The sequence below is a fragment of the Vicia villosa genome, linkage group LG3 (genome assembly GCF_029867415.1).
Source record: "Vicia villosa cultivar HV-30 ecotype Madison, WI linkage group LG3, Vvil1.0, whole genome shotgun sequence".
NCBI classification, from domain to species: Eukaryota; Viridiplantae; Streptophyta; class Magnoliopsida; order Fabales; family Fabaceae; genus Vicia; species Vicia villosa.
The window spans coordinates 70,610,321-70,624,305 of NC_081182.1; the positions used below are offsets into that span (position 1 = coordinate 70,610,321).

Sequence of the window (13,985 nt, forward strand, 5' to 3'; positions counted from 1 at the left end):
CTTTTTGAAATAGGATAAATTGGCCAAAAACAAGGAGCCCATTGGATTTATCGGACGATTTATAATCAATTTGCGTTTTTATATGGAATTTATTTGGCTTGTATGTTGAGATTGATAATGGCAGGGGCTATGGATTTTCACGTATTTGCAGAAAAAGGAAACAGCCACGTGAGGAAGACGAACGTGAGGGCGCTGTTTTTTTTAAAATTGTTCGCGTCATTTGAATGTTTAAGTATAGTCCGTGTTCATCCATTATCACCAAGCGAAGTTGGTCTAGTGGCGAAGTGGTCAGTCCTGAGGTTTGATGTGCAGAGTCATCAGTTCGACCCCCACCTGTGCCATATATTTTCTTTGTTTTTCTTCTACTTGATTCTCTTTGCAGATTCAGATTCAGCGCAGCGTCTCCATACGAGGTTATCATACATCCTCGGCGCTCCACCACCGGATGAACGGATTATCAGATCTAACGGCAGCAAGGAAGATGGTGTACCATGGGACTCCAGAGGGCAACCACACAGAATCAAAATCAGGTTTCCTTTATGTTTTTTTTAGTTTATTTTATTTAAATTACTTAGATTAAATATTAATTAACATTTGTTTAATTTAATTAATTATTTAAATTAGGGTTATAATATTAAATTAGGATTAGGACTATGATTAGGTTTTAGGATTAATCCCCGATTATTTCGATCATTCGTTTTAATTATTTATTTAACTTTAATTATAAAATCACAAAAACCCTAGAAAAGGCATTAGGATTTGTCCAATCTCATTAGTCTTTTTTAGCCAAAATAATAGGACGTAATTTGTTATTCGTTTTGACTAAATCTATTGGTCGCGATGGGTAATAATCAATCCTTTAAACAATTAAATATAAAGAAATATAAAGTAAGATAAATAATTCTATTTGGCTAAAGGGTTTCAACCATCTTATTGGTTGCGATGATTAGCCTATTTTTTCTATTCAATTCATTATTCTTTTTAATCGAATCAAGCGATTACGAGGAGTAACGATACAAACTAATCAATTCATAATTATTAAAAAATACCATAATTCGGTATCAGTAATAATCAAATCAATTGATTAAAATTGGTAACGATACAACTTCAAATCTGTTAACTATGGCGATTGAATCTATTGATCGTCGCGATTAATAGTGCTAAATCAAATCAGGGTTGTACGCCCAAACCTCAAAACACTTTTCAAACCTTTCAAAACCACAACATTAGACCATGGATTTTCATCCTTATCAATTAGACAATTCAAAAACGCTTTTCAAAGCACAAACAATTTCAAACACCTTCAATTCTAATCCTAAGGCGTACAACCCTTTCCCGAACTACGTTGACTCTGATTCTCCCTAAGGAGATACGTAGGCACTTGGCAACAAGGCGAGTCCCCCTCCTCCAAATCTTAATTATTTTCAATAATTAAACTTTTAACCCTAATAATTGTCTGTTACCCTTTTCTGCCATAACCCTTATCTTTGCATGTTAACCTTTAGGAAAGGGTTTTGGGTGCCTAACACCTTCCCTTAACCCGAATATAGTGTCTTACCCTAAATCTCTTAATTGTTAAAGGTTTCCTATTCGCCCTTCAGAATAGGTGGCGACTCTAAAAGCTTAATTTTTAGGCAGGTTGCTACAAGTATATATAAGGATAGTTTGAATAACGACTAGTTTGAATAATAACGGCTAGTTTGAATAATAACGGCTAGTTTGAATAATAACGGCTAGTTTGAATAACGGCTAGTTTGAATAACGGCTAGTTTGAATAACGGCTAGTTTTAATTATAACGGCTAGTTTGAATAACGGCTAGTTTGAATAATAACGGCTAGTTTGAATAACGACTAGTTTTGAATAATATTTAAATATAATAAATACTAGAACATTGCATATTATTACAATAATTGTTGATACATAACAAAGTACTACATAATTTTTAAATATAATAAATACTAGAACATTTCATCTTATTACAATAGGTGTTGATACTACATAATATTTAAATATAATAAATACTAGAACATTGCATATTATTACCATCCATATTTTTCTTTTAGGTTATTACAACGTTTTTCATGAAATTCACGTTGACTATCGTTCATCTTAGAAGTGTCTGACATTATGAATTGCATTGCTTCAAACTCCATCTTTTCCTTAACTAATTTGTTTTCTTCCTCCTTAAGTCGTGCAAGGTTTTCCATTACTTCCATTCTTTTATTCATTGTATCAGAAATAACACTAGAAGGAGGTTCAGTTGCATTTGCATTTTTCTTTGCCTTACCTTTTCGTTTTGCCGCCTTTTGTCCCATTGGACGCTCCATTGGAGATGATGAGTTAAACTCATAACTTGAAGGTGTCTCTGAGTTTGGCGATGTCGTGTATGCACCGCTAACAAAATTCTTTGTTCTCTTTGAAGAATTTTCAATGGATGCTCCCATCCATTTAGGTTCATCTTTTAAAAGTCGCCATGCATACTCAAGATTGAATGGTGCACCTTCATCTTGTTCAAAAAAAGCATGTGCATTGACTAAGATATCTTTCTCTGATGCCCCACTTTTTTTTTCACGAACAGCTTGTTTGTAACACCCAACAAATTTTTGAACAAGGCCATTTATTCGATGCCATCGAGATTTTAATTGGCCTTGTAGCTTTTCTCGTGACTGCCCACGATATTGGTTATAATTATCGGTGATTCTTAACCAAAAGCTATCGACTTTTTGATCAACTCCCACAATTGGATCCTTTGAAATATTGAGCCATGATTGCATAAGAAGTGTATCCTCTTCCCTTGTGAATACCTCTCGAGGTTTTTTTTAACAGAACGCCTTTGTTCTTTTTCAACTGTAATATTTTCAATACCAACTTGAGTTGAAAATTGTGGAACTTGGCGTTCAGACATAAACCCATTTGGTGTTTCGGGTTCATGATGAGAAAAATTCATCCCATGAGTATTTATCGGTGGTCTAAAATAAATATTTGGGTTGTTTGGTGGCGGAAAAAATACGGTAGAGTTTGTTGACGGCGAGGGAAATTGAGAATTTTGAGGATTAAAATTTTGCTGATTTTGCATGAGATGGAACATACATTGTTGAAAATTATATTGATTAGGGTCCATTTGACCTTAACAATAATAATTTGAACAAAGAAGATGAAAAATTTGGTAAAATATATGATCAATTGAAGGCTAATAAGATGAAATTGTGAGAGAAAAATTTAAAATACTAGGAGTAAGGAATAAATTTGTGTGATAAAATTTGACTAACATTTGCTTCTATTTATAACCAAATAAATTATTAAAATAAAAAAAAATAAAAACAGCAAAAGAGCCGTTGATAGCACATTATTAAAAAAAAAAAAGCAAGAGAGCCGTTGAACCTGAATAGCACATTTTTCAATATATATTAATATTTTAATTAAAATAACCGTTGCACTGCATTTGTACCTATGCATGCGTGGCAGAACTTTATTTTTTCCATTTCCTTCCACCTGGCGTACGAAACGGAAAATACCAGCCGCTGGAGATGGCCTTAGTACAATGCTAATAATTCTAATTTCTAAAGTATCTCTCATTTAATTCTCATTTAATTTTTTATTGGGAAAAGCTAAGATTGCCTCAAGAGGACAAGATAAAAAAATATTTATAGAAATATTTTCTTGATACGCGTGTATTTAACGTATCGAAATTTTAAATATGATTTTATTTTATTTAATTATATTTAGTTTTTTCTGATTATAGTATCCTCAACATGTGTTCTAGTTAGCATGACCATTTTTTTTATTTATTTTTAACATTATATAAAAATTTTCAACTTTTTCATCAAATTTATAAAACTTGCGTTCAACTTTTTCTACAAATAATTTTAAAATAATATTAAGTTCCTATTGTATTTTGTACCTCCCAAATAAATAAAAGATGAACATTTATTATCAGCAAAAATATTTATTCTTTTAAAGAAAAACTTGTAATTTATATATTCATACATATATTACTAAATTTTACCTATAGCGATTGAATTATAAATTAGTAATTACTAATTTATACATATTTAATTTAATTACTACTCCATTATTATTATAATAATTGTTTCATTTTCACTTTTTTTATTTTTCAAAATAAATATTTCTTTAAAATATCAATACTACATTTATTTTATTTTTTATATTCTTATTTATTAATTTTTACGTTTTTCAACTACTCCACAACCTATAATAAATATATTTTAATAAATGAAACTAATATTATTATTAAAACTAATTAATACATTTAATTTTTTTTTAAGAACCACGCCGAGCTCAAATGAAACACAGGGAGTAACATTTATCATTTCAATTATCACACTCTTCCAATTTTTGTTTTGATTTTTTATTTATGTTTATTTAAGTTATGACAAATACAACACAATAAAAAAAAAACATTTCTAAAATTCTCAAAATTTGATCGAATACTTACTTATGATTCATTCATTTAATGTCATGTCACTTTTTACTTATACATTATTTTTAAAAATTAAAATAGATTTTCTTTAAAAATATTACCTAAAATATTTTTACTTATACCGAAGAGTACTTTATATATATATATATATATATATATATATATATATATATATATATATATATATATATATATATATATATATATATATATATATATATATAAAACACCTTTTTAATAACATCCTCGATGCTAGTCAGGTGAGGTAGCATATGTTAGGAAGTATGTTTGTTATCAGTGTACTTTGTGCTCTATTTTTTGGCTACCTTCTCATTTGCTAAGGTGTCCTTTATAAAGTCTGTGTTTGTAACCTTAGGACCATAATGAGCCGCCTCTTCGTTTCTCATGCTTAAATGCTTGAGATAATGTTTGTTGTCACCATAACTGTTGTCAATCATGTTATATAATGACTCCTCCATAAATCTCGTAATCTTCATGCAACCATGGAACTGCCCCTAAACATTTATGTTGGGCTACGAACTCGAATATCCGACGTCTTCCAAGGAACAAGCTACATAAGCGTGGCTCCGAGATCTTGACGCCTGACCTATACTAAATGAATATATCTTGGTTTCTACACGACCATGACAGACAGGCGTCAACCCAGTTTTTGGTTAAGATCATTCCCGCACTTCCGGTTTCACTATCTCGGTGAAGATGGAAATTCTGGGATGTACATAAGCCCCTCGAGCATAAAGCCTAAAAGGATGAAGTGTTCGGACAAAGAATCTCATAATACAAATTGTTTGCGGTCTTAACCCGACCTTGATCCATCCAAACACCGCCCATAGGCTCCGACTTGATGACGCGTGATGGCGTGTTTGATTAATAATGGTTGTGAATATCTCACAATATTTCTTCTCTCTCTTTGCGATGATGAGTTTTTATGGGGAAACTAATGTTATTATGACCATGAATCGTTTCAACTTCACCTAGTAGTACCAAACCCTAATTAGATAAAACCTCAACTCTTCCTTCCTTTTTCTTCATTCCTGAGTTTTTATCATCATTTCCTTGAAGTTTCTCTTAAAGTCATACGCCTTTACCAGTTGATTTGCAAATCACTTAAGGTATTATCATTCTTTCACCTTACTTTTTACTTAATTTTTTAGAATGCCAAGAGAGGAAAGAGCTTTGGGATTTATGCATGAAAGAATGCAAAGACCATTTGGGGCAAGCTGAATTTGATCAGATTATTAAGAAAGTTTATGGCGATATTTTTTCATCTTTTAGCGAAACTGATTTAGAATCTTCATCCTTAGGTTCTGTAGAAATGGTGATGAAGATGACTGGATCCTCTATAGACCAAGAAGTTTTAAGTCGTGATCATAGCACAATCGATGCCAAACACATTTCTAAACTTCGATCTGAGAAGAAGATCTCACTACTACAAAAAAGGAATATCATGATGATTGGAAAAAGGATACCACAACGGATGACCAACCGTTGTGAGGTAAGGGGTGATTGTATGTATGATGTTTTCTACCGTGATTATATTTCAAGTAGCTCGCTACCTATCACAACGGTTATTCCAAATAACCATTGTGATATTATTTAATAAAAAACTTTTAACAATGACTTTTCTAACCAAACGTTGTGGTATATATACTAAATTTATTATAAATTATGTGAAATGTTTATTTTACAAATACTTACTAAACATATAATCTTTCATTTTGATCTATAACATTATAATATGTGAGGAAGGACAGAGCTGACTAGGAGAAAATTGAAAAATACAACGCCAATTGAAACATTGATGGTGTGATAATGGTCTTAGTTCAATATTTCTTCCTTTAGGATGTTAGTTGACATATAGATAAAACAAAGTCCTGGTGAAACAACGGTTTGGTTTGGAGAGAAACAAAGCAAAACTCATCTAAAAAAATGTTGCCCGAGCCATGATTACAAAAGTAAAATAAAAATGATATACTAAATGTGCCCTAAAAATCAGCAAATGAAATACATTCACTGCAAATAAAAACGGTAGTAATCATGCTCTTAAACTACAAGTAATGAATAACACTTTGTAAATTACTAATTGGTTCACACCAAAAAAATTATGAAAATACACCATGAAATTGTAAATACAGTTTTGGAATAAATTTCATGCAAAATATTAGGGGTGGCAAAACGGACCGCCCATCTCGTCCTGCTTCGCCTGCCTTAAGTTCATAAAAAAAAGAACAGGGCGGACAAGCCCGGCCAAGTATAAATGAGCATAAAAATCAAGTCCGTCCACCAAAATGACGGGTTGACAGATGACGGACTTGCTCGCCTATTTATTTATTTATTTTCATTTTTTAAATAGATTAAAAAAAATTTACCTTTTTCAATTATTTTTTAGAACAATTTTTTATAAAGCATCTTTTAAACAAATTTTACTTAACAAAGTGTTGCATATATTTATAAATAAATGTATAAAATAAATCCATCAAGAATTGGAATTAAGGGTGTTCGCGGTGCGGTTTGGGCGGTTTGACGAAAAAATTATCCGAACCGCAAGAGAAAAAATCATGCAGTTTGATTTGATTCATAAACACACATATAGATGGCAACATAACTTTGTATTTAGACATTTATACACTATCAATTAATAACAAAACTCGTAATATTTTGACAGCAACTTTCCATTTAATATGTAAGAATTAAATTAGACAAAGTGGAATAATAAACATAAAATAATAGCATAAAACAATATAAAAATTATTATAATGAAACAAAAAATAGAAGAGACGAGAGAATAGTGAAGATGAAAAAGAAAAAACAAAAGAGTTGAGAGATTGAAGAAGAATATGTGTGATAAAAACGAAACTAAAATATGGAACATTTGCATAAAAATGAGAAGGTGAAAAAGAAAGTATATAAGAGAATAAAGATTAGAAAAGAAAAGGAAAGATGTATATGGCAAAGAAGGCGCGATAATGCTGTTAGAGATTTGAGAAGATCGAGACTGAAATCATGTGTAAGGATATGAAAATTGTTCGTAATCATAAGGCTAAGATATAATAGGTTTAAGTTTGGGTTGGACGTGAGTTAAGTAAAAGTTAGGTTGTAACATAATGCGGTTTGATTCGGCTTGGTTCGGTTTACAAAATACAAACCACAAACTGAACCGAACCGTGCAGTTTTGTTAAAAGATGACCCAAACAAATCCAAAACAAATGCGTTTTTTTTGCAATTTCGGTTTGATTTGGTTTGCGGTTTTCTATTGGGTTCATTTGGTTTTGAACACCCCTAATTGAAATTAATAGAATTAACTAAAAAGAGACGGGCTTAAGGCGAGACAAGTTGAATGAATAAGTGAGACAGGCTTTGATCAGGCGGCGGGTTTTGGCGAGACGAATTTTAGTGGACGGCAGACCCAAAATTCCAATCTAACCCGCCATTTTATAGTGGGTGCGCGGGCCACGACCCATTTTTTCACCCCTAGGCAAAACATTGATCCTGATATTCATAAACAACGGGAAATTAAAAAAATAAACATAAAATATCAAGTTTAGAAAGAATCACGATGCATTAGAAACTTATAAATAATTATATTTCTAAGTAGGGATGGAAATAGGGTGGGTCGAATTAGGCTTGGAAAAACCTAAGCATGATCTGTCACAAATATCAAAGCCTAAGCCTGACCTATAGTTTGTCGTAAACTTATTTTTAGGCCTGAGCCTAGTCTTTTCAAAGGTCTGGTTAGCCTATTAGCCTACATAAAAGTCTGTTTATTTTAGACATATGTAAATAAGCATTTAAAATAATGTTTAAATAGCCTAACTAAATAAAAGACCATAAAACCAAAAATTTGTTCCTATTAACATAGGTTCTGTGAGACTATTTGTTTAAAGAGAACTTATGAAAACAATGTTCATCAGGTGTTTTCATCTTATTTTCACAAGTTCTTCAAGATAACCAAGTTTTATGTATGTATTTTAATTTAAAGTACAAAACATAACATAATAATAATAATAAAAAAATTATTCATATTTATTTAAATAGGTCGGCCTGAAAGGCTTAAAAGGCTTTCTTTGGGGTTTGAGGTCTGACCTTTTTAACTAAATAGGCTTATAAAAAAACCTAGATCTTTTCTATTTAAAAAAAAATGTGTGGCCTGACCTAAACCTGTGTATGCTAGCTTGTAAGCTTCTGATATCGGCCTGACTTATTTCTACTAGCAACAAACATTTAAACATAGAATTTTAAAAAATAAACATGAAACAAACTTCTTGAAAAAAAAAAAATAGAATGAATCATCAAGTTTATAAAGAATCACAAATTCATTAGAAACATAGAAAGAATTGTTACTCATAATCAACAAACATTTAAACCTATAATTTTTTTATAAAAATATGAAATCTCTGATAATTTCCTACAAACTAGCATTACGCATGTTTTGAAACTTCCAATCGAGCCAGCACCACTTTTCAAAGTACTAGTTGGAAATTGTCAACAAATGAGTGCAGAAGGAGTAACTCACCAACTACCAGTTTTGATACAATGTCATGAATTGAAGGTACTCGTGTATTTGCTAGTTGCTACCAGTTGCAAGGGAAGGCCACATTCCTTGCTTTAGGTGTGTCTTGACTCGTTACCTTGGGCCCACATGTGGCAAACTATGTTGCAAACTTGCAATGACTATAATAATTAATAACAACGGAAGTTCATCACCTCCCAGGGTAGGCTGAACACAACAGTAAACTGGAAATAGCACAATTCCACCCATTAAAGAGAAAGCAACATAATACTGCAATTAATTAACTCTTTAGTCTTTACTATCCAAGTAATTCAACCTGAAATATCTGATATGCGTGGGCTGAATTACCTGTAGACATAGCATCAGAACTGATACCTATAGGTTTTCCAATAGGTATTGGATGAGCTATATGAGTCTTGGAAGCTTGTTGTACCAGTCACTGCAAACTCCAGAGCAGCAAGAATGGTTGCATATATTCTTAGGTTAAGATTTTACTATTGAATACAAGCCAGAGATGGAAAACATTGCTTCGGACATTTACTGGACCTGAGACAAGCTTTCAAAGGGACTAAATATTACAAGAGCTCAGACACAAGTGCACCTTTTCACCAGCTGCTTATCATCATTACTCTCTCAAGGAAGACCTACTCTCTCAAGGACACTAATGTTGGTATATGCAACCATATCTGTCAGTGGTCCTATAATCCAACCTGAGAAGTTACTACTACATGCGAGGAACATATTTTAGGGCTCAATTCAGGTCCTTCACGTGCCAATTCAATGGGAAAATACGCCAGCAACAGAGGCAACTTTGGAGTTGCAATATAATTTGATATAAAATATTTCAACATCTACTTTGACAAGAATCAAAGTCTTGGCATGAAGCTATGGATGGAGATAAAAAAAGTACACTTGTAACAAAATGCTCATTACTAATAATTGTAGTTACCCAAGCTAGAGATAGATAATACAAAAGCTGTTAATACAAAAGTTGTTAATACAAAAGCTGTTAACATCAGTTTGATTGTCCCACACAGATAGATGTTTACAAAAGCTGATAATAGTTTTGCAGTTGGATTCTCCCAACGGTCCAGTGACATTAACTAGTTCAACGTATTCCCAAATTCCTTAAGCTATCTATATAAACAAAAGGTCTAACCAGCAACAAAAGGTCTTCCTTAACTAAACACTTTCTTGAGTTTCTTCTTTTCCTTAATCATCAATCACCCTTCCTCTAATTCAAACTTTATTAGCATGGCTGGTAATTAAAACAGAAGCAGTAATCATATTGAAGGAAATTTGAGAGACTCTAAATATATATTGGAAGTAGAAATCACATGTAACTTCTTGATAGGAAATGCAGGATCCACATAAATGCATTGTATAGATTATTAAAACTTATATACAAACCTTCCCATTGTTTCTTTTCCCTTCTCGCGTTTGTTTGATGAGTTGTCTAACAGACATTGTATTCCTTCTTGCAGAGTTGCTCTTCTGTCCTCAGCATAGTTCCATAATTCTGAGGTTACATATTGCCCACTAGGATTGCATTCATTTAACTCTGTTAGAGCTGCCACCACCGCATTATATGCCGCTTTACCAACGCTTCTCTTGAGCCCATTTAGCTTTTTATCCGCATCATCAATAATTACCTGAAATGAAAAATGCAGGAAACCAGATATCTAAGTGGAACACTGGATGTTGTAAAATGAATTTGAAACTATTGTACAAACATTATTACATTAGAAATAAACTGTTCCAACCCAAATGAAGCAAGAGAACAGCGTGTTAAATTAAACTAAAATGTACCCTTTCTTTGCCATCAACAGTGACTAATTTGAATGGATGCCAATCTGCATCTTTCATATGGAATTCCCACAATGAACACAAGTTCGCAGCCCTCACTTCAGCTTCCTCCTCTTTATATTTCTTCTTCATTGCTTCGAGGAATGGCTTGCTGTCAAGTTCGCCCATTCTCTTCACAGCAATATTATTTGGAACAGATAATTCCTCAATACCCTGCAAGGCAGGAAAAAAATATTATGTTATTAGATCTTCTAAGCATAAGTTTGTATTTGCTGTGTACATATAAAAAACGAGCTTATCCAAAAAAGTTAGGAATTTCAGCTTCGGAAAATCACAGTGATATCATACTGGATGCTAGAATAACATAAAAACACTAAATCAAACCTGTCATAAGCAATATTTGCCACAAAAATGTACAACAGTCCTTCAATCATTAGACGATAACGAAAATGCAACAAAAATGCAGAGAATATTGACATAGCGAAAGTGCATATTTTGATTGAGAGTGAGTCGGCTGAATCCAAATAAGCATATGTTGTATTCACCGCTAAAAAAGTGAAAGTGAAATTCCACTTATTTTACACAAACCACTTTCTGAACCACAAAACATAACTACATAGAGTAAACATAACTCACAGTGAGATTAAGTTCTTTTTTACATAAACTATATAGAAAAAAAAAACTTACATTGATTAAAGTTTTTCGTGCATTCTGCAACTCATCATTTAGATCACGCTCTTTAGTTATTAGAACTTGATTGAATGCTTCAAGTTCTTCAATCAACGCTTCTTTTTCCCTTAGTTCACTCTCCAAAGTGTTAACCTTGTTGAAAATCTCTGAGTCAACCTCCTCCTCCTCATCATCATCATCTTCTTCAAAGTTCTTCAACACGTTTAGTGATGTTTTTAGTTGTTGAAGCTCAACTTCCAAATTTTTTTGTATACCCTTGTGCTTTTCAAGTTCAATAGTTTTTGCATGCATTTGTTTCTATAATAAAAATAACAAATGCAAAGGGAAATTACATTCTAACAAACATAGAAAACAACTTTAACAACTACAAGAGAAGAGATTAAGTTAATGAACCAACCTTGAAGCATTTCTCAGCTCTTGCAACCCATCCAAGAGGATGATGTTGAGAAGTTTGAATATCAGGACTTGGCATCCAAGATTGATTGTTGATGCTATCGTTATCATTACTTTCACTAGTCTCTACGACATGATTTTTCCTTTTTGTATTCACCATTTTTTTACAGGTATGTTTGTTTGAAGAGAGATAGATAGATTAGAAAAAGTAAAATAACGAGGAGGCCATACTTTTTCTTTTCTTCTTATGCATGCTAAAGAGAGTTCTGCTTAGGCTTAATATTAATTTTTCCTATTGTATGGGTTTTTCTTGGTTAACCAATATTTATAATTAATTCATTAATTCACAATAATATTATAGATTAACTTAACCAAATCAGGGGTAATTTACTAAAATTAAATCAAATGGAAACAGAACCTCCTCTATCAATAAAGACCCATCAAACTAATCCTAGCCCATGAAATAAATAGAACAAAACACACCACTCTATTGTTATACCATAGATTATAGAATAGCTGATGCGTTCTTAGCATTCCTACTGTTCCGTGACAGATGCATGAACCTCCCATTACATCAAAGTCTCACTCGTTATTACTGTTTCATGACTGATGCCATGCCACCACTCCACTCTGATAATATTTTGAAATACTATTAATAATATTTTGAACTCAGTTAATATTAAATTATAGAAAAGACCTACTGCTACTACATCGGACTCACTATAAACCACTCTATTTCATTGCTTTTTCGGAACTCTCCATTAATTTCTTATTGCTTTGTATATTATTATTTTTAGTTTGATTTTGGAATAATCAATGAAAAGTTGATTATTGCAATAAAAAATTTGTATAATTATTATTGTGTTAGTATTTGGATCGAACTCTAATTACATTAAGGTTAGTTTTATAGTTGGACAAAGTAGTGTATGTTGTAGTCGAAATCTATTTTAGCATGCAGTAGTTGAAGATATATGTGTCGTAGTCGAAGTTTATTCTAGTATGCAGTTGTATAAATTAGTTTGTTGTTTAAGTTAACTTAGTGTCTAAGTTAACCATATATGTCATGTATGTGTGTATTATCATCATACACAACATACATATCTAGTAGTCTATAAATAAGCTAATCTCTTATGTTGTTGAGAGAGGTTGAGGTTGGTTGTTATTATGTAATACTTGTAATCATAAACTCTAGAAAGTAAAGAATAACGGTTTTAACCAATCATATTTTCTTCTTCTTTTTCCCTCTTCTCTCCCCTTTGTTAATGGAATTGTTTCTTGGTCAATCAAGAAAAACTCTCTTTTGTTACAACAAACTGGTGCAGTGAGCATGGATCAAGATGTCGTCAACAAAGTGTGAGATTGAGAAATTCACCGGAGTGAATGATTTCAGTTTATGGCGCTTGAAGATGCAAGTTCTTCTGATTCAGCAGGATTTGTTAGAAGCGTTGAAAGGATCGGAGAAGATGGATGATGCCCTAAGGGAGAAGGAGAAGGTGACGATGATCGATAAAGCCCACGGTGCCATCGTTTTGAGCCTCGGTGATAAGGTTCTCCGGCAGGTCTCGTAGGAGAAAACTGTCGCAGGTGTGTGGCTCAAACTTGAAAGATTATGATTATACATGACCAAATCCTTGGTAAATCGTATCTACCTGAAGCAAGTTATGTATTCATTCAAGATGAGTGAAGACAAAGTCTTGACAGAGCAGCTGAATATGTTCAATAAACTGATTCTTGATCTGGAGAATATTGATGTTACCATCAGTGATGAAGATTAAGTGTTGTTGTTATTGTTGTTATTGTGTGTTTTACCCATATCTCATGCTCACTTCAAAGAAAATCTCTTGTATGCAAGAGAGTCTTTGGCCTTTGAAGAAGTTCAATCATCCTTGTACTCGAAAACTTGAACAAAAGAAAGGAGCAGAAATAATCATCTATTGGTAAAGGATTGTGTGTAAAAGGAAAATTCTCGAAGAAGGATGGTAAGTTTGAGAAGAAGGGTAAAGATCAACACAAGACGAATACGTAATGCTCCTGCAGTTAGGTGTTATTACTGTTATTACTGTAAGATCAACATATGACTCTAAAAAAAAATATGTTTTGAGGAATTATGTGATCAAGATGATGGA

At 32.4% G+C, this 13,985-nt stretch overlaps 2 protein-coding genes across 2 annotated transcripts; both read right to left on the bottom strand.

The window, feature by feature from the left end:
* Positions 1-2,040: 2,040 nt before the first annotated feature.
* LOC131661820 (glutathione S-transferase T2-like) lies at positions 2,041-3,122 on the bottom strand. The gene is made up of 2 exons (XM_058931461.1): positions 2,831-3,122; positions 2,041-2,747 (listed from the first exon to the last, which is right to left on the bottom strand). Exons 1-2 carry the CDS (start codon positions 3,120-3,122, stop codon positions 2,041-2,043), a joined length of 999 nt encoding a protein of 332 aa, XP_058787444.1.
* A 6,802-nt stretch (positions 3,123-9,924) lies between these two features.
* On the bottom strand, positions 9,925-12,019 carry LOC131658293 (protein INVOLVED IN DE NOVO 2-like). Its single transcript, XM_058927603.1, has 5 exons — positions 11,864-12,019; positions 11,464-11,763; positions 10,780-10,989; positions 10,381-10,622; positions 9,925-10,228 (listed from the first exon to the last, which is right to left on the bottom strand). Exons 1-5 carry the CDS (start codon positions 12,017-12,019, stop codon positions 10,210-10,212), a joined length of 927 nt encoding a protein of 308 aa, XP_058783586.1. The 3' UTR covers positions 9,925-10,209.
* Positions 12,020-13,985: the final 1,966 nt, after the last annotated feature.